At 44.1% G+C, this 25956-nt stretch overlaps 1 protein-coding gene across 1 annotated transcript in view; it reads left to right on the top strand.

The window, feature by feature from the left end:
- Nucleotides 1–25956, top strand: part of ptprn2 (protein tyrosine phosphatase receptor type N2) — a gene marked incomplete at both ends in the record, with an annotated part of 142683 nt that overhangs the window by 5170 nt on the left and 111557 nt on the right. The window contains 2 exons of the mRNA XM_084454216.1: nucleotides 3338–3388; nucleotides 11422–11535. Coding sequence (XP_084310342.1) covers nucleotides 3338–3388; nucleotides 11422–11535 — 165 coding nt within the window. The remainder of the gene's footprint in view (nucleotides 1–3337; nucleotides 3389–11421; nucleotides 11536–25956) is intronic.

Here is a 25956-nt window from a genome sequence, read left to right on the forward strand (position 1 = left end):
CATTTATTCATTCATTCATTAAATAAAAGATCGATTCTGGGATTCATGAATCGATTCGGAATCATTATTCCCCCCTGAATACTAGTCGCATCATCCGTCTCTGTCCCCTTTGTTAGGACGGCCCACGTCTGTCCGTTAAATCGCTATTCTGACGATCCACTGAATCCACTGCGCCACAAGAGTCACAATCAGATTAACAGACTGCTCACGTTCGTTCCTCCTCATTAGTCGTCTTTCGTGGGTCTCTCCCCCGTCCCGTATGCGTTCTGTATGCGTCGACACCAGCCGCCCTCGTACCCCGCCGCCCTGTTGGCCACCCGGGAAAGCCGAACTCCGTCATGGTGATGTATAATCAGTAGAGCGAGTGAGAGAAGGAAGGAAAGAAGGAAAGAACGAAGGTAGGAAGGATGGAAGGAAGCAGAAGCGTCATGCCTATAGAACTTGAAGGGGCACGTGCCCCCTCAGATTTAGGGGTGTTTTTTTTGTTTTGTTTTTTACATTTCTGTTATTGTTTGTTTACCATTACATTTTACAATGCGGAGCTATGATTATTTTCTCTACTGAGCTGAATATATTATTTTAATTATGTCATAAACCACCTCGAAAAGCCACCATAACCTCTTTCAAAAATCCAAACACCCTCTTTCCCAGTGGATTTGGTTTCTTCCAAATTAACACTGGACCTGGAAGCCCCCCCTCGCCTCATCTCAGATAAACATGTTTTCATGGTCTGCTTGTATACATTTAGATTAAGGTTGTCCTTAACTGATGAACAGGTCCTCCAAATATTAGGCTATTCAGTATATCAGATTCAATATACTTCATACTTCAGTATACAGTATATCATTCGGACCAATGCCAAGTGAGTAAAAAAAAAGTAGATTTGTTTTCCCTTAGTTTTATTTTGAAAGTCCTTGAAAGAACGCTACCGGTAAGTTTAATTTCACACCGCTTGAGTGGCAACTGGTAGTGTGATATGTCCTGATTTTAAACTGCAAAAATGCACAAAAAAACACAAAACTTTGGCATGGAAGGAAGGAAGGAAGGAAGGAAGGAAGGAAGGAAGGATGGATGGATGGAAGGAAGGAAGGAAGGAAGGAAAGAAAGAAGGAAGGAAGGAAGGAAGGAAGGAAGGAAGGTAGGAAGGAAGGAAGGAAGGAAGGAAGGAAGGAAGGAAGGAAGGAAGGAAGGAAGGAAGGAAGGAAGGAAGGAAGGAAGGAAGGAAGGAAGGAAGGAAGGAAGGAAGGACAGTGGTGTGAGTCAGAACATGTGGTAGAGTAACGTTGGTTCCTGGAGGTGCAGTTGTGACCCTGAGGATTCAGGCGTTGACGTTGCGCAGCATTGCACAGCACCTCAACTTCCTGCAGCATTAGATACAGTATGTTTTGTGGCACAATGCGCCCGACAGTGCAATTTTTAGACAGCCTTTGTCACACAGGAGAGGAGGAGGAGGCAGAATGAAGACGCCGGAATGTTCCAGACTCGGTGGTTAAGCGCTTCTTCAGGGGGACGTCACACTTGAAGAGTTCTAAAGAGGCACTGCGGTGTAAGAGAACATTTTGAACAAATTTGACGCCTGACTGTCTGAAGCACGAATGGCCAATTCTCTGTCAATCTCTCTCTTACACACTTCATCTCTCTCTCCCTCTCTCTCTCCCTCCCTCCCTACTCTCCCTGACATGCATGGCACCGTATTGTAGATGATGCTTACCTGAAAGGAGATCACAGAGCAGAGCATTCTCCTCCTTCAGGCGGGCCCCGCTCCTTCCATCCACTCCCCCTCCTCCCTCCCCTCCCCTCTCCCTCCTCCCCTCCCCGGCTTGAGATATGAACAGGGGAGGGCCGGTTACCCAGAAGCCCCCACCATCTGTTCATTTATCAGTCTGGAATACCCGGCTTCGCTCTGCGCCGCCAAAGTTCATTAATATTCATACGATATTCATAGATGTGAACGTTGCCCACGGACCCGGGGCATAAGCGGTAGACAGGATTGAGGAAGGCTGGCTAATTGCTGATGGATGACGGTGCCATTAGTGTCCGTGGTTAAATTTAGGAGGGCTTTTAGGAGACTTTGTGTTCAGGTATCATCAGCGTCTACTGTAGGTTGGTTGTAACCTCCGCCCCAGCAACAGCGCAGGGAGAGAGGTCATGTTTTCGGTGGCGTGCGTGTGTGTGTTTGTCTGTTAGCATGATTACACAAAAACTACTGGACAGATTTTCACAAAACGGTGGAAGGGTGTAGCATGGTCCACCTTAGAACCCATTTAATTTTGGAGCGGATCGGAATCACGGGTCGGGTCCACTGGCCGCCCAAACACAGCTGGACTGCCCATTCACTTCCATTCATTTTTTGGACTATGATTACGCAAAAACTACCAAACCAATTTTTATGAAACTCAGTGGAGGAGTGTATCACGGGCCACCTTAGAACCCATTAAATTTTGGAGCAGATCCGAATCATGGGCCGGATCCACGAATGAGAACGAAGCCAGCTCCTTGTGTGGGGGTGCTAGAGACACGGGTTTTGGACTGGGGTGTGTGGGGGGAGAGCCCAGAATGCACCGCACTGCCCCCTGCTGACTGTGACCCAAGGGGGGCGCCACAGAGCCATCTAAATAAAGCCACCCATTCACCTCCATTCAATTTTTTGGACTATAAGTACGCAAAAGCTACCAGACTGCTTTTCATGAAACTCGTGGAGGGGTGTAGCATGGGCCAAATTAGAACTCATTCAATTTTGGCGTGCACAGAGCCACGAAATGCATTCGGGGGCGGAGGTCTGTGCTCTCTGAGCACCATTTCTAGTTGGTTCTATTCTGTTGCATGCTGCTCTATTCTATTCTACTCTTATTCAAGTGTATCTTTTCAGCTCTCCTACATAGGCTACCTGTGGACTAGAACAGTCACTGGTGCCTGGCTGTCTAACAAACAGTAGCCAGAACCGTTAGCTCTCCACACTTCAGCTCACGGCTGCGCCCATGTTCACAGGGACATCTTGAGCTGTTTGAGGTGGTTGAGATGTTTTTCATCACCGGCCATGTGCATTCTCTGTGTGTCTTTGACTACTCACCACCCGGATGAGTTGTCGATTCATCCTCTCTCTCTCTCTCTCTCTGTAGTAAGGAGGCGTTGATTAACGTGATCACACACCGCGGGAAGTATTGATCAGGTCTATTGTTGGCCTCTTCTTCACTGAGACCTGCTACACCTCGGAACGAAATAGGCTTATTAGGATTAGGCTTGGTGTTTTTCAGTGTAAAATAATGAGTCCTGAATCATGCTCTAAAATTCCCCCTCTCTCTCTCTCTCTCTCTCTCTCTCTCCCTCTTTTCTCCAGGTTGTCTGTTTGAGGATGAGCTCTGTACAGCTTACGAGTTCTGCACAAATGGTGAGTCCACGGTACATCACAGCCTTATCTTGAGGCCCGCCACCTACCAAACTATCCGCCCACCATCATTCTCATTAACCCGAGCTTCCCGACTGCAGCGCGAGCCGCTATCGACCCCTACGCCGTTCTGAAAGGCGGCTCTCTCTTCATCATCTCTTGGACGGGGGTCACAGTGGAGAGAGCCAGACGATTGAGCCTCAAGCCTTCGGCTCATGTACAGGAGACGAGTCAAGTGTGAGAGAGGTAGAGGCCGAAAAGGCCGAAAAGAAAGAAAAACAAATGGAAAGTCAGGGGAAAAATAAGACAACATGTTCTCGGTCACAGTAGGTTTTGTCCGTCAATCCAATTTCCTTTTCAAGATCTCAGGAGAATTAATTGCTTCTGTCCTATCTATATTGCTTCTGCCCCTAGCCATCAATGGCTTTAGCTTCAGACAGAAAGCAACTTGTCCTGGGAAATCCTGTGTAGCCTACATAGTGTGTGCTAGCATCTTTCTGTCAGCCATTGCCACATCCGGAGTGAGGGAAGAAAATATTTTGTTCATGTGAAGGCGAATTGAATTCTGCCTTGGTCCCATATGATACAAGTCTATTAAAAATCGGGCATATGAGGGAAGCACTAATTAAATTATACTAAAGGAGATGAAGGGAGATTTCTTATTCGAGGGCTAGAGATAAAATAAGTGCTACACTGTCATTAAGAAGTACCCTGAAAACGATTTTCTATGTTACCGTCTGCCTTGTGTAATTATATTAAAGGGAGGCGAAGGGAATTACCATTTGCCTTGGGATTATGATTATGATTTTGCTATGGCTTACTACTGCACTTCTTTTAAAATGTACTTTACTTGATTTCTTTATTCTTATAACTTTATTTGTATCTTATTCTTAAGACTCTTTTCCCAACAGAAGTTGAAAGGTATTCCCAGTAGGACAGGTTTCTGATACACTTGCAATGCCAGGTTCTTGGGCTGCTATGTGTGTGTGTGTGTGTGTGTGTGTGTGTGTGTGTGTGTGCGTGTGTGTGTGTGTGTGACACACCTTAAAAATCCATCTTCACACCAGCAAACCTAATGACTAAACGTCCAGTCTTGATGTTGTTTTCTTCATTTGTTTTGGCTGAATCCTTCACACCTCATTGACTCTAAATGAGCTTGTGATGAAATCAAGTCAACATGTGAAGTGAGACCTGTACAGGATGACCTGCATTTCTGCTTTTCACCTGGCAGCTACACTAAACCCCTCAGACTGAAGATATTCGCAAGGAAAATCACCATTTTCATTGTGTAAATCCTTTTGTAGTCTCCATTGTAGTCTGGTGTTCTATTGTAGTCTGGTGTTCTATTGTAGTCTGGTGTTCTATTGTAGTCTGGTGTTCTATTGTAGTCTGGTGTTTTATTGTAGTCTGGTGTTCTATTGTAGTCTGGTGTTTTATTGTAGTCTGGTGTTCTATTGTAGTCTGGTGTTCTATTGTAGTCTGGTGTTTTATTGTAGTCTGGTGTTCTAATGTAGTCTGGGGTTCTATTGTAGTTGGTGTTTTATTGTAGCCTGGTGTTCTATTGTAGTCTGGTGTTCTATTGTAGTCTGGTGTTTTATTGTAGTCTGGTGTTCTATTGTAGTCTGGTGTTCTATTGTAGTCTGGTGTTTTATTGTAGTCTGGTGTTCTATTGTAGTCTGGTGTTTTATTGTAGTCTGGTGTTCTATTTTAGTCTGGTGTTTTATTGTAGTCTGGTGTTCTATTGTAGTCTGGTGTTCTATTGTAGTCTAGTGTTTTATTGTAGTCTGGTGTTCTATTGTAGTCTGGTGTTTTATTGTAGTCTGGTGTTCTATTGTAGTCTGGTGTTTTATTGTAGTCTGGTGTTCTAATGTAGTCTGGTGTTCTATTGTAGTCTGGTGTTCTATTGTAGTCTGGTGTTTTAGTCTGGTGTTCTATTGTAGTCTGGTGTTATATTGTAGTCGGTGTTTTATTGTAGTCTGGTGTTCTATTGTAGTCTGGTGTTCTATTGTAGTCTGGTGTTTTAGTCTGGTGTTCTATTGTAGTCTGGTGTTCTATTGTAGTCTGGTGTTATATTGTAGTCGGTGTTTTATTGTAGTCTGGTGTTCTATTGTAGTCTGGTGTTCTATTGTAGTCTGGTGTTTTAGTCTGGTGTTCTATTGTAGTCTGGTGTTATATTGTAGTCAGTGTTTTATTGTAGTCAGGTGTTCTATTGTAGTCTGGTGTTCTATTGTAGTCTGGTGTTTTATTGTAGTCTGGTGTTCTATTGTAGTAGGTGTTCTGGGGGTCGCAGCACGCGGAAGGAGGACTGAGGCGGCGTCTCATCAGCTTCATTTTCATTCTAACCCAGTTTTGCGGGGGGTGGGGAGGGGGACTGGGAGAAAGATGGAGTCTAAATGAAAAACAGAGTGTTTGAGGACAATTACACGCTCTGCTGTGGTACAGAGGGGTGTAGACTGTGTGTGTGTGTGTGTGTGTGTGTGTGTGTGTGTATTGCAATAGGGGAAAATTGCTGAGGCTTCTCAGAAAGAATGCCCAGAGGATTCTGGGAGGAAAGGAGGGAGGAAGGGTGTGATTAGATAGATAGATAGATAGATAGATAGATAGATAGATAGATAGATAGATAGATAGATAGATAGATAGATAGATAGATAGATAGATAGATAGATAGATAGATAGATAGATAGATAGATAGATAGATAGATAGATAGATAGATAGATAGATAGATAGATAGATAGATAGATAGATAATTCACATTGTATATTGGCTAATAAATCCTGGGAGACCATCCAGCCACAGTAGGATTAGTGCCTACAGTATGAGCAGAAGAGGGCACCCTGGACTGGATTCATATTCTCCTCGAGTCCAATCACCCTTTTTCTTAAAGCCCTCAAGGGGGGCGTAGGGTTTGACCATGGCCTGGAGGTAGGAGGGGGCTGTTCCTTTCATTGCCCTGTAGGTTAGCGCCAGAGTTTTAAACTGGATGCGAGCCGCTACAGGGAGCCAGTGTAGGGAACGGAGGAGGGAAGTTGTGTGGGAGAATTTGGGGTGGTTGAACACCAGGCGAGCAGTAGCTTTCTGGACAAGTTCCAGAGGTTTAATGGCTGACGACGGCGCCCCAGCGAGGAGGGAGTTGCAGTAGTCCACATCAATTGCAACAAGTGTCTTCAATTTTGAGTCATTGTGTTTAATCAATGACACCAGGTATGTTCATTGTGTTCAACTTTTTCTGACTGTGGCTAGCATTTTGCATCACATGAGCTTCAATGTGCACATTTGATCAGAGTAGTGTTTTAGCAAGACAAAATGTGTGTAGAGTTATGAGAAAAGGGGATTGAGTTTTGTGAATTGTGTCTACAGGTGAAATGTGTTTATGGTTTTGGAAAATGGGGGCTAGTTTTATTAAATGTGTTTAGGGAACTGGTCATTTGGTTTAGAGTATTGGGTTTTGTGTTTTAGCAATTGTGAAAAACTGTAAATGAAATGTCACAAAATTGTCAGGGAGGGATCGATTGTGTGCTTCTAATATTTCATAGAGCAGGGCAGGAGTGAACAGCTTTTTCATTGGCTGTCGCAGCTCTCCGATGACGCCCTGTCACACTGTCGTCCTGTTCAGGCCTGATGGATGACACTCACTGCAGCACAGATGGAGTGGGAATAACTGGGGCTGCCACTTTCTGCCCAGGGTCCCTGAAGATGTAACCTGGTTTATTCTGGGCTGGGTCAACCAGGCTCTGTCTCTCTTGCTCTTTTTCTCACCATCCCTCTATCTGTCTTTCTCTTTCTCTCCCCCCTCTCTCTCTCTTGCTGTCTCTCTGTCACTCCAGCTGTGTATGGAAGTGCTGGACTGCTGTTGAATATTGTCTGAAGAACATCAGCATGGTACAGGATTAGATGATACATTACCAGACATCTTAACCTGGGCCTTTCCATGAAGTAAAGTCTATGCAGTAAATGATTTAAATGTATAAAAGAGTAACTAGATTACATTATTTATTAAGTTAATTGTGAATTATTTTTTCCCAAATCTATTTGATGAGTTGAGATAAAGGAGGCCTTTACACTGAGGAAAGCAGATTCCACTGCTGTGTCTCAGACAAACCCTACTGTATAATCAAACCCTACTGTATAATCAAACCCTACTGTATAATCAAACCCTACTGTATAATGAATCAGAAGAGACTGAAGTGCTGTAGTTAAGTACTGGATGTCCCCCTCAGGACAACCTACCTCTGGTTTCTCTTAGACATTGAACAGAGGCTGTTGTATTGATTGGCGGACAGCTTGGCTCAATTTGGTCTAATCTATCCTGTAAAGAGCTTCCTCTCTCTCTCTCTCTCTCTCTCTCTCTCTCTCTCTCTCCTTGTATATCACTCTTCCTGTGTGTCTCAGGGCAGATTGACTGATAATGCACCCTGTGGCTGAATGTTGAGTATTAGACATATCATGCTCTACAACCCTTGGGCTAGAGTAGAACAAAATAATGTCTTGACTCTAGGGGCTGTATTGGCCATCATTTTTTCCCTGTCTGTGGGTTAAGGTGAATGGAGAAACCTCAGTGTACAGGATGCTTGGAATACAGTACATCTCATAAATCAGAAAGATGGTTCTTGTTAGGGACTGATAATTAAAAAAAATCTAGTTTAGCAGCCATAGGTGAAACCATTATTACTCTAAACATCTGTTTTTCATTATTCATTGCACTAGGTAGTTGAGGTTAATATTGTACAGACTGTCTCTGTTCTGTTTCTCCTGTAGCTTCAGACTTGACAGGCTTTTCCCAGACGGACGGTCAGCTTTAGTGATTTCTTGTGTTATCCTTGAGCACGAGGCCTCACAGTATAAATAGCTTTTACCTCCTGTAGGATTCCTGGCTGACTGTCACAGTGGGAGACAAGGCTGGATTCTGAATTCTATACCTGTTAGGCTTGCAATCCTCTTAAGTCTGTCAGTCAACGTTCGACCGACAGCTTTACAAAGCTGCACACATCCAGAGCTACTCTTTGTGGCAGGGAATAGATTTCTCTTCTCTTCAACTCTTTTGGGCAGATTTGTCATAATTAAATTGACTTTCAGGTGGGATTTAATGGGATACATTAAGATCGATTAGCCTTCGTTTGCTACTGTGCACCCTACTGGGGTTATTGGTTTAGCCTTGTAATGTGTGAATGCATGGAGGCGCACATTGATTTATTGTCGGTTGAATATTTCCCAGAGGTCTTATAAAGTGCAATCTGAATAGCAGTGTGCCTTATTGCCTCCCACCTGCCCAACACCACCACAGGTCCAGCTTGGCCCCCACACTTGAGCTGATTCACCTCAGCTTCAACACAACAACTTGCCATTTTATGTCATGTAACACATTCCTCCTGAACATTACTAAGTAACAAAAAACAAAAACAGCTCTCAATATTTGATTCTGCTGCACTTCTCAGAGGTGGGTTACCTTTCTTTTTGTTTTTGGGGCGACTCCCTGTTTAGTCTGCCTGACTAAAAAATGCTATTGTGTTCATCCAAGCGTGAAATTAAAATACATTTTGGTGTCATTCAGGAAAATTGGTGTGTTCCGTTCCTATCAAATAAGATGCATCACTATCCCTGTTTTCATCATGTTTGTTTCCGTTATGCGCAGTACAATACAAAGTGACAATACTTGAAGATTTACAATGAATAAGGTGCTGGTTATGTCAACATTTCCCAGAGCTGCTCACACATCTATTACCTGTCATACTGTAGGTACGCAAAGAGAATCTTTGTTTAAAATCAACTCAGATTCTCCATTCTGAAGCTGTGTACACGTGTGTGTGTTGTGTGCATGCGTGTTTCTGTCTGTGTGTGTGTGTGTGTGTGCATGCGTGTTTCTGTCTGCGTGTGTCTGGATGTGTGTGTGTGTCTGGATGTGTGTGTGTGTGCATGCGTGTTTCTGTCTGTGTGTGTCTGGATGTGTGTGTGTGTCTGGATGTGTGTGTGTGTGCATGCGTGTTTCTGTCTGCGTGTATCTGGATGTGTGTGTGTGTGTACTGGGAACGTCCCTGTCAACTCGGGAGGAAATAACACGTTTCACGGCGGCCGTTGTCATGGAAACTGGAGAGGAACGCAAATCGTTATATAAGACGGTGGTCTGTCACATGTTATTTTTACCTTTGTCTCTGTGTTCCTTATGTAATAATCCCCAACGTGATTTTTTACGGCCAATTACTAAAGGCAACGATGACATTGAAAATACTGCTTCAGTTTAACATGACTGCTTTGGTAAATGCGTCATATTTCCATGTCAGTGTCCTATGAAAAAACTGTCAAACTGTCGGTGTGTTCTCGAGTATACTGCACCTTTTCTCTTTAATTCCTTCTCTCTCTCCCTCCTTTCTCTCTTTTCTCATTATCCGTCCTCTCTCTCCATCCCTCCTTCTCTCTCTCCATCCCTCCCTTTCCCTCTCCATCCCTCCCTCTCTCTCTTTCTCTTTGTCTCTCTCTCCACTCTCATCCCTCTCCCCTCCTGTTGTCGTTCTCCATCAGGCGCTGACATCTCTATGCCACCACATGGTGGTGGTTGGGGGGGGGGGGGCTGGTGTTGATTCTATTTGGGTCCTGAAAATAAACTTGTGTGCTTCCCTGTCTTTTCCATGTGTGTTTATGCTAATATGGCCTCCGTGAGAAACCTTTCCCCCCCACTAAGAACTGTCATTAGTCGGGTCACAGTCTAGTGACGGCCGGCGTGAGGGGAACAGCGGCTTTTCATTTCCCAAAGAAAATAATTAAATTAAAAACCTGACATCACATTATTATCTGTGTAATTATCAGGCAGTCCCTTTTACACGGAACACGGCAGGGTAATTAAAATCTCTCACATGAGCTGAATGTGAAAGATGGCCGCCAGCGATGATACAATGGACACTGTAGATTAACAGTGATACACTTAATACTGTATATCTCTTATTAAAGAAAGAATGCAAACTTGTGTTTTGATGAGCTCTTATGTTGAACAGCTAATGCAGGGCTGCAACACAGGCTACATTTTGTTTGGATGTATAGATCGATAAAGATATTTTCGGCCATCAATCTATTATTATTAACTGTTGTAGTGGTTGTCTGTGTCCTGTACAGAATAGCGTGTCAGTCATGCCATTGCTGTTAGGTGCCACTGCCAATCATAAATATTTGGTCTAGTTAATGGTATCCTGTGGTGTGCATGGCAATGTGTTGATTCACATCATTAGTCTCACACACACAGTAAAACGGTGAGATACTTCTCCACGTACGCACTCACACAAACACGCACACGCACGCACGCACACACACACACACACACACACACACACACACACACACACACACACACACACACACAGAAGGAGCATAATGAGCTCCCCTCACCCCACGAGTCCATCTTTTAATTTGGGAGGGTTTAGGGAGTGAGCGGGGGACAACACTGGGGTCGTTAGTATTCCATCTGCTCCCTCCGCACGTCCTGACCCCACCCCCCCCGCATCCCCGCGTCCTGACCCCGCCTCCCCGCGTCCCGAGCATCCTTCAGCAGCCCAGATAGCCGCTGAATTATGGCACCGATAGGGGCTTCGGCGTGGGTTGCCTAGCAACAGGTATCGAGTACGTCGGGGGGGGGGGGGGGGGGGGGGTACGTGCTGATAGGGAGATAGCCGGGGGTTTTCGACGGCCGCGAGGCGTGCTTATCGTCACAGGCGTCAGAGAAAATATGGCGGCTATTAGCTCCCCCCAGGAGGGACTGGAGCCGGACGAGAGAACGTCAGGGAACACAACTTCAGCAGGGCTATAAAGGGATAATGTTATATCCTGCGGGGGAAGGGGGGGGCCGAAATGTACTGTACCTCTGTCATTTCTCTCATACACAAGTTTGGCGACTTTTCCCCTGTACTGTACTGGCCGTCGCGCAGTGTTACCGTATTGCTACTGTCGCCTGTTTTGTTTGATGCATGACCTTGTGAAAATGTTTGACCTTGTTTGGCAAATCACCTTTCATCTTTCTGTCCTTTAAACAGTTGTGTGTGTGTTTCCTGTGTAGATGGAGTGTTTGGAAGGTGCCAGGACTTACCTGGGTCAGACCTATACACCTATGATGTGTCCCTTGCTGCACTCCGGCGCCTCAAGACCATCCTACAAAAACTGTCCCACAGAGGTACTGTTTGCTTTTCTGTCTGTCTGTCTGTCTGTCTGTCTGTCTGTCTGTCTGTCTGTCTGTCTGTCTGTCTGTCTGTCTGTCTGTCTGCCTGTCTGTCTGTCTGTCTGTCTGTCTGCCTGTGTGTCTCTCTGTCTGTACGTCTGTCTGTCTGTCTGCCTGCCTGCCTGCCTGTCTGTCTGTCTGTCTGTCTGTCTGTCTGTCTGTCTGTCTGTCTGTCTGCCTGCCTGTCTCTCTGTCTGTCTGTCTGTCTGTCTGTTTCTCTGTCTGTCTGTTTCTCTGTCTGTCTGTTTCTCTGTCTGCCTGCCTGTCTGTCTGTCTGTCTGTCTGTCTGTCTGCCTGTCTGTCTGTCTGTCTGTCTGCCTGCCTGTCTGTCTGTCTGTCTGTCTGTGTGTCTGTACGTCTGTACGTCTGCTTATATCTGTGTATCTATCTTTCTGTATGCTTATATTTGATGTCTGTCTTTCTGTCTGTCTATCTGCCTTACTATCTGCCCAATAGTCTATCTGGATGTCCTTTTTGCTTGCCTACCTGTGACCGTGGTTGTTGCTCAGGAGGTAGAGCGGGTCGTCCAATGATTGTAGGTCTGGCTGATCGAATCCCGGCTCCTCGTGACGACATGTCGAAGTATCCTTGGGCAAAGACACCGAACCCCAAATTGCTCCCAATGAGCAGGCTAGCACCTTGCATGGCAGCTGCCGCCATTGGTGTGTGTATGTGTGTGTTGAGTGGGTGAATGAGAGGACTTCATTGTAAAGCGCTTTGGATAAAAGCGCTATATAAATGCAGTCCATTTACCATTTGGATGTCTGCCTAGACCCATCGGCTGGTCTGCCTTCTTACCTTCCTACCTACTCTCCCCAGGGTTAAATATCACTGTGAAAAATATAACCAGTATAGTGTGATTGGACATTAGCAGCACCAAAGGACAGGTCACACAGGCCATTGTTGTGCATTGTGATCATGACATGTAACCACAACAGCAGCAATCTAATTGGTCTGTATGCTCACAGGACATTTACTGCTAATTTAGTGGATGAGTGACCAGGCTGTATGCATGGTAATTAAGTTAGACTGCCTCTTCTGCGCAGTCAAAAGGGGCACGGCAGCTGATTTGCTTGTTAAACAGGGTAAATGTGCGTGCGCATGCGCAATGCGTGTTTATACGTGTGTGTGTGTGTGTGTGTGTGTGTGTGTGCATGTGTGTGTTTGCGTGTGTTTCGGGGGAGGGGTGATGCTCTACTGAAGCAGTGACCCCCGATGCAACAGGAGTAGGTGAGTAGTGGAAGTCCACCAAGAGTACGTACGGTGGCCATTCTATCCTGACTAGCATTGTATCCTGAGTCCCGACTAGAGTCTGACATTGGCTCCAGTTATACAACAGCCAAAACAGGTTTGGACATTTTTCTCAGGTCTGGTCGTGTCGAGAACTCTTCCACTCCCCATCTCTTTATATAGATCTCACTCTCTGTCTCTTCCGCCTCTCGCTGTCAGTCACTCACAGCCTCTCCAATTTAGACATGCCCCGGGAATCTGAGGCGATTTAACCAACACACTCTTTTCACTGCCGGATTGGGTTCACACATTGATAGGACACTGGTTCGCACAGCGCCTGCTCTTCAATGACACAGCGCCCTTGTGCCTGAAGGCTAGTCATTACATTTCTCCACAAGTTGAAATCAGCCAACTGCAATTCCTGGCTATCAGCGCCAGGGGGCAGCAGATACCTTCATCTCAAACCGTGACCACAGCCCTCCCACATATTTGGCTTTACAGGCCACTCGAAGCTTAATCTCTTATAACAGCCATAAACTAGTGTTGAAACCATTAGAAAATAAGAAGGCGGCCATAGGAAATCACAAACGCAGTAATGAATATTAAGCATGGAGCGAGACCACATTTATTCTAATTACTTTTCAGGAATAAAGGGTTGAGACTGAGGAAGATGAGATGAAACAGTGTGTAATTTCCTCAACTCAAAGGTGGTAATTCTTTAGACATTTCCATTGCTGGAACAGACTTTTCTTTCTCTCTTTTCCTTGAACTACCTCATATTCAGACAACCAATCAGAGACCAGATAAATGACATCATCATAACGTCCTGTAGCCTGAACATGGTCGTAGTCTTGGTTCTTTTCTCTAGTCTGTCGGCTCGAATCAGACCCAAAGACAGAGGACAACTTTTCAGACGACTCCACAATACACTGCCGAGTCACTTCACTGCCGGTTATTCTTATCAGCGCCGCCCCGTTCGCTATTCAAGTGTCACCTTGGAGCGGTGGGGGCCCTCACTTTGAACTGTATGCTGTATGCCTCTGCAGACATGCTTTGAGATTATTGTACTGTAACTTGAATGGAGGTGAAGCAAAAAGAGAGACAGAGAGAGAGAGAGAGAGAAAGAGAGATTGGCGAGCGTCAGTGACATTGATTTGCAATCTCTATCTTGCATGGAGACGACAAAATCACACTATCTGTGCTGGGCGCACACCGTTTATGTCATTGAATCGATAGAAATTGACCCTCTGCACAAAAAGGCTTTGGCTTGTCCCCGCCTTGGCAGCTGTAGTTGGGATGTGTCCCTGCCAGGAAAGCCGCGTTGTCTGGTATTACATGTTCGCGATTCTTTTGAGAGCAAGACGCTGTCATCCCACTGCAAATTGCTTTTATATTAGACTGCACCGAGGCCATTATCTGCCGTCCGACAAGATTTTGGTATTCACAGTTTGCAGTCGCGCTGTGTGTGCACATGCCTCAGAGCAAAAGCTTTAAAGGCGACCGTAGAATTGTTTTAGCATCATTATGATCCCTTCTGATACAGTAGGGGGGGTGTCTGTGTGTGTGTGTGTGTGTGTGTGTGTGTGTGTGTGTGTGTGTGTGTGTGTGTGCCTTTGTGAGAAAGCAGACAAGGAGATTGGGAAGTGTCGAGTGTAGTATGAATGAAAATCTTACTTGGTTTAGTTTAGACTCGGAGATGTGTTTCCCATGAACAGAGTGGTGAATGGGACGAGAGAGTGTAATCTTATAACTTGGGAAAGGAAGTGACGTCAAACATGATGAACAGGACAGGGAAGTGATGTCACACAGAAACGGTAGTTTTAACAGACTGATTCTATGGGAATGAACTACAAAGAAAACAGAAAAGAATAAACAGACCTCCTTTACTGGCTAGAATTATATCTAATGCAAATCAATTTTGTAACACAACCTTTTTCATTTCATTTACTTTTTTAACTCAGGCGGAAATTACTTTGTCCGATGCGTTCATGTGGCTTTGCAAGACAGTTGAGAGAGTCATGATTTAAGTGTCTGAGTGTTATACAAGCCATATTTAGGAAATAATTATTACGTACATTTCAGCATGATCAATTTTCATGGGAATTAAATGAGCAAGATATCTACACTGTTTCTATTTAAAATTGAATAAGCTGTTTCCCTACAGACCAAAAATACACCTTTTGGAAGGGCTCTCTCTGACTCAGTGCATGATTGTCTACTTGGCTTGAATATTGTGAACTAATCTTGGTCCGGCTATTTCAGAAAACTGTGTAACCTTGAATAGAACAAGGTGAGAGAAATTATTAGGATTTGCTTGAGTCTTTCGGACCTCCCATCCAAGGGCGCAATCCTGGACTGGACCCCTTTCCTTCTGAAATCTCAACCCAGGCTACCCCAGAATGAGAGCTCAGCCTTCTGCTTCCCGGTGTCTACTTCTTTTCAAAGCCCACCGATCACAGAAGCACTACTCGCCTACTAACGCATTCGCTTTTGGCTTGTAGAGGCGTGGCCTGACTGTACATTGAGCTGGGCGTAGCTGCCATCTCTGGTCTGCGACCCGACTGGCCGGTGACCCAGTTGATAGCGATCCCGGACACCATAGCGGTTACTGGCCGCCCAGTTTGGAACCGACGGTCTGATCCCAATTCCACTTGGCTATGGATATTGGAACTTTGACCGTTTTCACCAGCCTTGCCTATTCACAGAGGTCATCTATCACGCCCCTCTGCTAGGTGTGGACTGTCGTCCACGTACCACACCGTACCAGAAACTCTTAACAGCGACACGGTGCTGACTAAGCGGTACCAAGGCAGTATGTTGATTCATACTTCATCAGACACGGGGGCCTTCAGTCTTCTCCCCAGCACTATATAACGTCTTTATATACTTTGCAATTCCGCCCCCGCTTGTTACCACTAGGTCCAGGGGTGCCCAATCCCCCCTCCCTAATGGTTCTCATTATCCTCTAGTGTCAACCCTGTTTAGAATAGTCTCTTCTATACTTGTATAGGAGTTACTCACTTAATCTACTTTTACATGAAAATGACAAGCAAAGGATTGTCCATGAGTGGAGGAAATATGAGTAGCTAAACCTTGCCAATCATAATGTGATTATCTGCTTGGGTTAAAGGAATTTGGTAAAATATGGGTGTGGAAGTACTAAGAGGTATATTTTTTCAAATCCAATAGTTAGAGTAGTTCATTTTAGATGCAAAATCTCTGACTATACTAATAGCCTCATTAGGATGTGTCTTTTCATGTGCAATTTACTTAGTTGATGTAGTTAGGTGCATAGCGCAGTTAAACACGGTACCCTGAGAATACTCTGGAACAGATCTACAAATGTCAACTCCATAATTCAGAGTTTTGGATACCCGCATAACATCTCTAGTTAAAATACACCAATAAGTTGATTCTTTAAACCACCTTCAGTCACAGTTACAACAGTAGAACCTGGAAATTGATTGTTGCTTTCGAATCTTATATAAACAAAATGTAGTATCGTCCATCCATTTTTGTCCATCGTATAGACCCAACAGTCAAGTGGAGTGCAGTGTTCAACAGGACAAACAAATATTGCTGTGGTTTGGTCATCATTTTTTTTCATTCGTTCCATTAGTCCAGTTTCAGGAGAAAAATTAATTGAGTTACTTTTCAGTGTCATAGTGTGTGTGGTGTATTTTATGAGATCATGGCTGTGGAGCTTGTCCACGTTGTCATAACAACGACCATGAAGCGGTGACAGGCAAGGTCACTCCTTCCAATAGCTCCTCCTCAGAGGAAAAGACAGTGTGGTGGCCCATTGCTTTTGGCCCTTGTGCTTGTTGGTTTGGTTGCATCTTGTCATAGAAATTGTAGTTTCACCACCTCACCACCTACCTCAACCTTTCACATAGCTGTGCTAATCTTATTTATGACAGGATGACCTCTCCAGGAGGTTGATACACCTAGACACGTCTGCCCTAGAATAACCATTCTTTGTCCCATTGTCCCTGCCAGATTTACCGCCTTTTCTCATGTCACGTGTCTGTATTCTCGACCACTGTTGATGATGTCCTCCATTTCTTATGACGTGTACAGATGGGTTAGCCAATCACATCCCTGGAAGCGTCATACCTGTGTATTGCTTGAATATAAGGCCATGCAAGACAAGCCTACTCCACTTCTGTTGGATGAACCACTCACGTGCGTCTCCTCTGAAGTCCTTGCGCTCGTATGTTTTCTCAATAAACCAGACTTAACCTGTTTGAGCGAACCTAGGCAAATCTTTTTACTTTCGATCAGATATAAATCCATTACAATCTTCTTCAGCATCCTGGTGGTTATGATCCCTCGGTGGATCGTCTTCTTCTCCTTGGCCTGGGACGGCCCGGCAATGGCTCGCATGGACCCACAAGGTCCTCTCAGCTACTCTGAAAGCTGTCTGCATGGCAAGTAGAATCGGGTACGGGCCGAGCCATCTGGGCGAGTTCCAGCTCTTCCATCTGTGGTCGCGGATCAGGACCCAATCCCCAGGCTTAAGATGATGGAATCTCTCTCTCATCTCAGGAATGGTTACCATCACTCTGTTGAAAATATCTTTAGAACATCGTTAAATGCAAGCCAATATTCTATCATATCCTCTTCATATGGCATGAGACTGATCCTGCTTTGGGGAAACGGTGTTAGTCATTTTCATAGGTCGTCCAGTAAGGACCTCATGTAGAGCCAGTCCTCTGGTCTGGTGTGGTCTCCCTGTTCTGCATAAAACAGTGAACTCTGGTGTGTAGCAATATCTGTTAACATCCTCCACTACCCCTGTTTTTTGAAACATGATCTGGTCAGTGTGCTAATTTGAAAGCATAATGAAAACATGAACGATGCAGTAGGTTATAGGTTATGCTGATTATGAAATGAGCACTCTCTTCCAGTTCTTATGTCCAGGAGGTGATGCAGATGCCTGCAAGTCAGAAATATGTGTTAGAAAGGATGGAGGAGTCCTGTCCGGGTCTGTGGATGAAACAGAGCATAGACAACACAGAAGAAAGTAGAGACAGACGCAGCTTCTTCAGCGAGGTCAGCAGTCGAGTTGCCTATGGGGACAGGATCAGAGCTTTCAACATGAGCTTGGCATTTGCCCACTACAGTACTATACTAGAAGGCAAAATCATAGAACATATTACGCAAGAGGTTTCCCAGTTGATGTGAGAAAATCCACTATTTCACCATAGGGAGCCAAAATCAAACTTCAAAACCATACCTACATGCAACGAGCGGTTGTGCTTGTGTTTGGTCTGATCCATCTATAAGAAACTCAAAATCAGGGTGAGAGAGGAATATCAATGAGGTCTGAGCATGGCTTACTGACCTCCCCCACTATGGCGACAGTCATGTGTCTCTTCGCCTTCTGGAGTAGGAAGCAGTGTTATGAACAGTGCATCTTTGAAATGTAACATTAGACATGGTCCCCAGTACATTCTGATAAAGCAGCAGCCTTGCTGGGTTAGGGTTGGGCGATATCCAAATTTTGAAACCGTTTTTAAGTCTCCAGAAAATACCGCGGTATTCGGTATTGCCGTTATTACGGCGTGGCCAGCGGAGCGGCCGGAGCAGTGTATAAAAAGGCTGTTTGTTCGTCTTGTTCGTAAGTAGACCAATCAAAGCGCACGCTGCTGTTACCAGGTGGCTTCAATTCATTAAACCCCGCACAGGGAGGCCACACAGTGATTAGACTCTTTGTCTTGAGTGTTGGGCACACTTCGGACGCGATGGTCCCTTGGGTTTGACAACCGCTTGGTTAATATCCTTAAATCTAGTCTAGGTCATACCTATCTCTTACCCACAGTTAGTTGGGCAACATGGAGTCGAGGCGTTTGGCCATGCATCCCATGAACCACAGGTGTCACCCATATGGGAAGCAGGTTACCCCTGTTGTTGGAAAGTCACCTGGTGTGAATATCCAATTCTGGGAGCAGCCTCCATCTCCACCTCCAGTTCCGTGCCTGTCTCCTCTCTGTTAACAAACTCAGAAATAACAAGTAAAATATGCGGAACACCTTGTTTTATCATACAGCTGTCTCTGTGTGCCCGTCAGACACACAGACAGAGCTGCATGGTCAGTTTACATACACGGTCTTATCGTGCAGCTTCACAGCCTGCTATTAGCAGACAGCACTAAAGTTGACAAAATCACACTTGCACATCATTAGAATTCCAACCATTTATATGGGATTTATCATTCAACTAAACATGGAACCTGAATACTACCTGATATTTCAACCTGCTGCCATCAGTGATCGGCGCGTCTGCTTGTTTGAGTCATGAATATCTTACGCAGTTACATTCCATGTACTGTAGTGTCCCAAAACTGTTAAATCATTCCCCATGTAGTTCACTATGAGTCGCACTCAATACATCCATAGGGAATAGGGAGTGAGTGAACCATTTCAAACACATCTCTGGTCATCTCCGTTAGCCATCTTACTCGTCCTGATGCCATGTTCCTTATGAGAACACTCAGTTAGCCTAATGTATTAAACTTCTACTTGTCCCGACAGTTAACAGATATAGACCCGGCGACAGTTACAGAGATAGAAACTATAAATAGATAGGCTTTGTTCATAATAATTAAATTACAACCAGACAGAGAACAAGGAGTTTGAGAACGGTAGGCTCATCTAATGTGCGAGATGAGCTACAGCAATGGGTCAATGAGTGGTATTACTGCGCCCCTATGGGCAGGCGAGCGGTGGTGCGGAATGCCGTAAAGCGCCTGTTAGAATACCGCGGGTCAAGTTACATTCTTATGTTCCCACATCTGTACAATATAACACATTTCAGTTTCTCATCACCCTTGTGGTTAAAACCAGGTCTTCTCAGAAATCATGTGCCAGAGGTACATAAACATAACAGGAGTAAATCATTAAGTGGTGTTACCTGTTGAGGCCGGATGATAGTAACACTGTGGAGTCACAACACCTCTGAAAACCTAGTTTGCAAAGCAGATCTCAGCCCATTAGGTCAATAGGACAATAATTAGAAACATTGAATTTGTGTGGGAGGTCAACATCATCTAACACAACTTTAATTGGCAGTCCTTCTCTCAAATTACTCAAATACTTGCGGCCCAAACAGGCTTGGCATTCATCCGTCAGTCCAGGAACGATGGTTGTCTTTAAAAACTCAGAACCAATGAATGTACACTTGAAATCAGCTATTAACATTAAATCTTTAACAAAACTTACAAACTTAACAAAAAAATTACAATTGGGTTGTTAGACGGTGCTGTATGCAGATTAAGATATTGGCAAATATGAATGATTTCCCCCCCTTCATGTACACCCTCACTCTCCCTAGATTGCCCTACTGAACTTTCCATCTCCCCCGTCTAGTCAGAATCCACCACCCTGTGGAGCACTGACAGAGACTTCTGCATTCTTGCGTAGTGTCTACACGTCCTCCGGAGATGCCCTTTGCGGCCACAGTGATGACAATGCTCATTAGATTCGTCAAACTTGCTGTGTTGTTGTGTGTATCCTTGGTTACCCTGTGCTCTTTCGTTGTTGTTTTTTTCCCAACTCTCTGTTGCTGCTCAGTGCGAGCGTTGTTGTTGAAGTACCCAATCTGTACTGCCTGCAGCCTTGCAGAGTCCTTTTCATCCTTGGCTTCACATTGTCCATTGAGTAGACCAAAATGCTCTGCAAACCTGATCATTGGCAAGAGCAGCTTACCAAACTCAGTAAGCAGATGTTGATCAACAGAGTCAGCAGATCTGAGATTATACCCTGGATGGTCATCTTGTGAGTCAGGAGCAGGAACGGAGAGAGCAGGTGAGGCAGCGGCAAAGGTGTGATTAGGGATAACAGAGACCCCAAATGGAGGGCGAGACTCAGCAGGAGAGGATGGCATGGAAGAGGGCACAGAGGAAGGTGTGTTATAACCTGGAGGGGGCAACGCTTGAGAAATCAAAGGGGTTTGAGGGAAGGGGGCTCTAAAGGGAGGTGATACTTGTGATGTGGCAGATGTATGGGTGACAGATGAATAAACAACAGGACGCCTGAGGAGGTGTGGGATGCAACAGAGTAACAGAGTTCTTTGATGAAGTCATTTTCGTTGCGGACAGTTCTAGAACCAATGAGCGGTTTTAGCAGTGGCCTCCCATGCAGAGACCAATCTATGGCAGTCTTTGTTTTTCTTCCCTAATCTAGTCAATTCAAAATGATCAAGCTGTCCCTTAACTTAACCCTAATAACTTAACAGATAAAGTACCTGAACTGGAGAAAATCACTATATTTAGCCCATAATGCAATCTGTTCACAGACAAAAAGCACCACATTTCATTGTTTAAAAGAAAGAAAATAAAACCCAATGAGTACAAAATAGATTAAAACAATTTGTTAAAATTACAACAAATAAGACTAGACACGTTCAATCAACCAATCACTGCTGTGCTGAGAGATTTTTTCTCTTTTTTTCTTCTTTTTCTTCCTTCCTGTTAATATATATATAAAAAAAATTATCTTCCCTTGTTAAACAAAATGGTGGACCCACAAAATGGTGGACCCACAAAATGGTGGACCATGAGGGAAAACAGGAAGCAATCTCTTGTCTTTTTTTTCACACAAGCAGCGAAACCGGAAGTTACCACGTGTTCACAAAGTTAGAACAAAGAGCTAACATGTGGTTAAACTAGCTAACGAAGCTAGCATTGCATTGAAACAAAAGAAGAAAGAGTTAACATAGAGGAACAAAGAGCTAACAGAGAAGATAGCCAGCTTGGAGGAGAACAAGAAAATTAGCTAGCATAGAGCGCAGCCAGCATCAAAATTAAACACAGAACCAAACATGAAACACCCAGCCAGCACAAACATAAAACACTTAAACGAACATAGAACACAGTCGAACACAGCCAGCATAAACATGGGTTTAACACTAAACAAAACAGAAAACAGGATCTCAAATCCAAATACAAGACCAACAACCTAGACAAACAGAACTCAACAAAAGAACTCAACAAACAAAACGAAAACAAGGCCTCCTCATCCTACTTAGCTAATCACCCAGGGTTTTAAAGCAACTCTCGAAGTTCAACAGCCATCTACGTGTTGTGCCCTTCACAACAGGAGTAGAAAACAAAAATAACCTTAGATAACAAAGCTCTATTGAGTCGCGGCAACCCCCACAACGTGGATCCCAAACCAAAAGTGAACAAAAGATAAGGCTTTTCGAGTTATGAACGCTGTTAGTACTGTAACGTTTAGCACTGTAATGTTGTAAATGCTTCGCTAACAAAAAAACCAAACCCTAGTTTTTATACAGGTTTTTTAAGCGGGCCTGCGGCTCAACAGCCGGCTGTAGCAACAACCAGGTTTACAAACCAATATCAATCAATCAATCAATCAATCAAAGCTTTATTTGTATAGCGCATTTCATACCCAGAGGCAACACAATGCGCTTGACAGAGAACAAGGGAGGTGGGCAATATAGACAAGCACATCATTTCTATACCGCCTACACGTGTGAGATTAACAACCATGGATCATTTAACCGGCGCGAATAAAACCCATTGTCTAAGTCATCACAGCTGAGCAAACAATGTAACCACTATAATCAAGATTCGACCAACGTACCAAGTTTTCAGAGAGATCTCCGCACTAGTAGGGCTCCGAGGCAAAACCAGCATTAACCTATAATGGCACTCAGAGTTGGGTCCAATGGCTTTCAGCCATCCGTGCATCCACGCTACTCGAACGAAAACACGCTGAAAGAAGGTGGTTGTCCCAAAAACAGATACACATGAAAAAAAGCATGACGAACAGGACAGGGAAGTGATGTCACACAGAAACAAATGGTAGTTTTAACAGACTGATTCTATGGGAACGAACTACAAAGTTAGAAGAACAGTCAGGTAGGAAAACAGAAAAGAACAAATGGTGTGGGTAACACATTAGTGAAACTGAAATTTCATTAACAGTAGTTCCACACAGGACGCAATTCACATTTTAATTGCCATTATATTAGTTAGATAGGCCTATTAAATTATTAAATTATTCATTAAAATGATTGAGCCCGAACAATTGAGATGGGAGAAGAGAACTTTCAGACAATGAAGAGAACTTTCAGAGAATCTCCCACTAACAGGTGTAGGACACCGTTTCCTTTAGGATCTCCTCTCACCTCTTCTCCTCTAAGAAGTCTTCTTGGCTTCACGCCTCCAAGATCACAGAAGGAGAACTTACAGTAGTATCTCAATGCAACATCGTTGTGTGTATGGTAGCACTGGTCTACCCTGCAGGTTGACCTCATGGCTAAACCGTGTGCTAATCAAAGAGATTTATCACTCCCTGGACAAGTGAAGTAACATAACACATTGTGGCATTCACTTGGACCCCAGGAAGAGTAGTCTCACCTTGGTGTAGATCCACAATAAACAATAAACAATAAAAATTGGAGTGATGGACATCTGTAGCCAGTCAGGCAGATGCAGTGACCACAAACAAACAGTACATCATTTCAGCACCACCAGTCAGTACAGTATATTGGATGATAAGATGTTTCTTCTCGTTGCAAGCAACAAAACCAGTGGTACTGTACTATACATGTTAGGCTCAATAGTCTTTTACAGTCATGTTAAATTAAAATCACAGAGGGCACTGGATGCACACAGAGACAGACACACACATACGCACACACACACACAAACACAGATAAAAAAAACAGTCAACATTTGTACTATAGCTTTTAATATAAATCATTTCTGTATTTGGAGCTGGCATGGCTTGAGATGTGAAAAGGCGATGTTATGTGGAAAATTGTAATAGCTCTACTTTGATTGAATCACTCATGAACCAGCACATGTGTGTATAGCACTTAAGCACTATGCCTTCTGCTCTGAACATTATCATTTCCCTCAATGTTTTTGACTGGTGAATTGCTCTGCTGTCAAATTACTTTGCGGCGGGATACTATGAAACACTTTTGTTTGAGGATTATAGCTATTCTAAAACCAGACTGACAACCCCCCCCCCCCCCATAGACCTTCTGTGGTGTGCTTAACAGATGTTCATAGGAGTGTTGGGCTTATTTTAACACAAGACAGACATGCCATGTTTGAGTTGGAATTATCTAGTGTGGCTATGGTTCTTACTGTAGTTGAAGTGGTTATGTTTTTGTTTTTTTCCATGGTAGTATTACACTTACCTTACTGTGAGTGTAGATTAATACTATGTAGGAACATACAGTAGAACTACCTGTAGTAAGAATAGTTATTAGAGAAATAAGCTGAGAAACTGCTATGTAACTACAGTACATGGTACAGTATATGGTTTAGCAGTAATGGTAATTACACAAGTGGTACAGTTTGGGGGATTTGGGGTGGATGTTAATGGTACTGTATGTTTTGATAACACAACCTTCAGCTGCGATATTGTCATATCCACTTGCCCCTGGAGAGCCCTAACCTGAGGCATGCCAGATGGCGTGTTTCACACAACCACCAAATAGTTTGTTTCACACAACCATCTGGGAAAGCTTAGTTGGAAACTGTCTGGAAAAGGGCAGGTGCTTTCAAAACTACTCGGAAGCTGATTGGATGAACCATCTGTCTATGATGGGTAAATCAAATTCGCTGCAGAAAAAAGCCATCAGTGTCGTTCTTTGCTTTTCTTTCAATGAAGAAATGCTCTCCAGCTCAGATATAACTGATTCTATAACAGCATCTACCCTAACCTCCGCCATTGTTGTTTTGGAACAGTTGGACAGTTGCTTCTCGCTGTCACACCTAAACCACGCCAAACATAGCTGCTAGTATTTCTTCAAAGAACGCTGAATGGCTGATCGTTTTCTGATTGTGCTCAAATGGATCTCTATCGAGCTTTGCCAGACTGATGAGTGGAGTGAAATAACGTAGCTCACAAGATCAGGATGGTCTCATGAGGCTAGCAGAGCCTCTCCCCATACTCTTTTCCACGGGCAATAACCTATACTAAACCTGTAATAACATGTTACAATGCTGTTATTACAGGAGTCACTACATGTATGTACAGTAGATGCAGTAATTCATGTTTTTGTGTTACCAAATGTTACCCAAGTTATAATAGTGTTCTTACTAACATCACGCATCACGTATAATCTAAACCCACATTAGTTACATTTCTTGGATATAAAACTGAATTCTGAAATGGATTCATATTTTAATTGGCTGATACTATTGTTCCATCCTATTCCATCATGAAAGAATTAGATTGACACATACAGTATCAACTCTTTTAGGCTAATTAATTAGGCAGAAATTTGTTTCAAAATTATTCATTGCACCCCCTGTACGGTGGCCTTTAAAATCAGTCGGTGGACTAAACTAAAGGGAAGAGAGAGAAATCTGCATTTCAAAATTGGCAGATGAAACAACAAGACACACAGAGACAGGATCTCATGTAATGGGCTTTGAATATTTAGGAGGCCACAGCTCCTCTCTCTCTCTCTCTCTCTCTCTCCCCTTCCCTCTCTCTCTCTGTCAAACAAAAAAACCCATAAGGCTAGCGGAAACCATCTCGACTGTTTCAAAGCTGCCCAGCATGATAATGGCAAGGCGCTAATTAACTGAGCCATTTTGCCTCAAATGGCATTCGTCCCAGCCATAACGGGCTAAACATACAGGCTGTGAGACGAAGTCTGCCCTTTCCTGGATTTAGAGAGGAATTTGCATTATACTTTGTTACCCGGCAAAGGTTTAAAAATCAGCAGAGAGAGAGAGAGAGAGTTAGTTAAGGGTAGCCAAACATTTAGGCCCACTGCCTCTTGAGACCTCTTGAGAATGATTCATCTTGATTCTTTATTTTTATTTGGACTGCAAGTGCCACAGCTGGTTAGGGCCTAAACACTCTTTAGGAGTGAGCTGAGTGTCAGCTATCGCTCGCTCTCTCCCTCCCTCTGCTGCTGCCTTTCTCTATCTCTCTGTCTCTCTCTCTCTCTCTCTCTCACACACACACACACACGCTCCTTCTCTCTATCTATGGAAATGAGTGCTCCATCTCTCCACCTCCACCGCAGGAGTGTAGGAGAGGAGATGGAGGTGTCACAGTCAATCACGCCGCGTCGCCCTCCTTCTACCCTCCCCCCAAACAATCAGACCTTCCATCTCCACTGAACCTACTAACTAGGACTAATTAA

This window comes from Borostomias antarcticus, assembly GCF_949987555.1.
Source record: "Borostomias antarcticus genome assembly, chromosome: 2".
NCBI lineage: Eukaryota > Metazoa > Chordata > Actinopteri > Stomiiformes > Stomiidae > Borostomias > Borostomias antarcticus.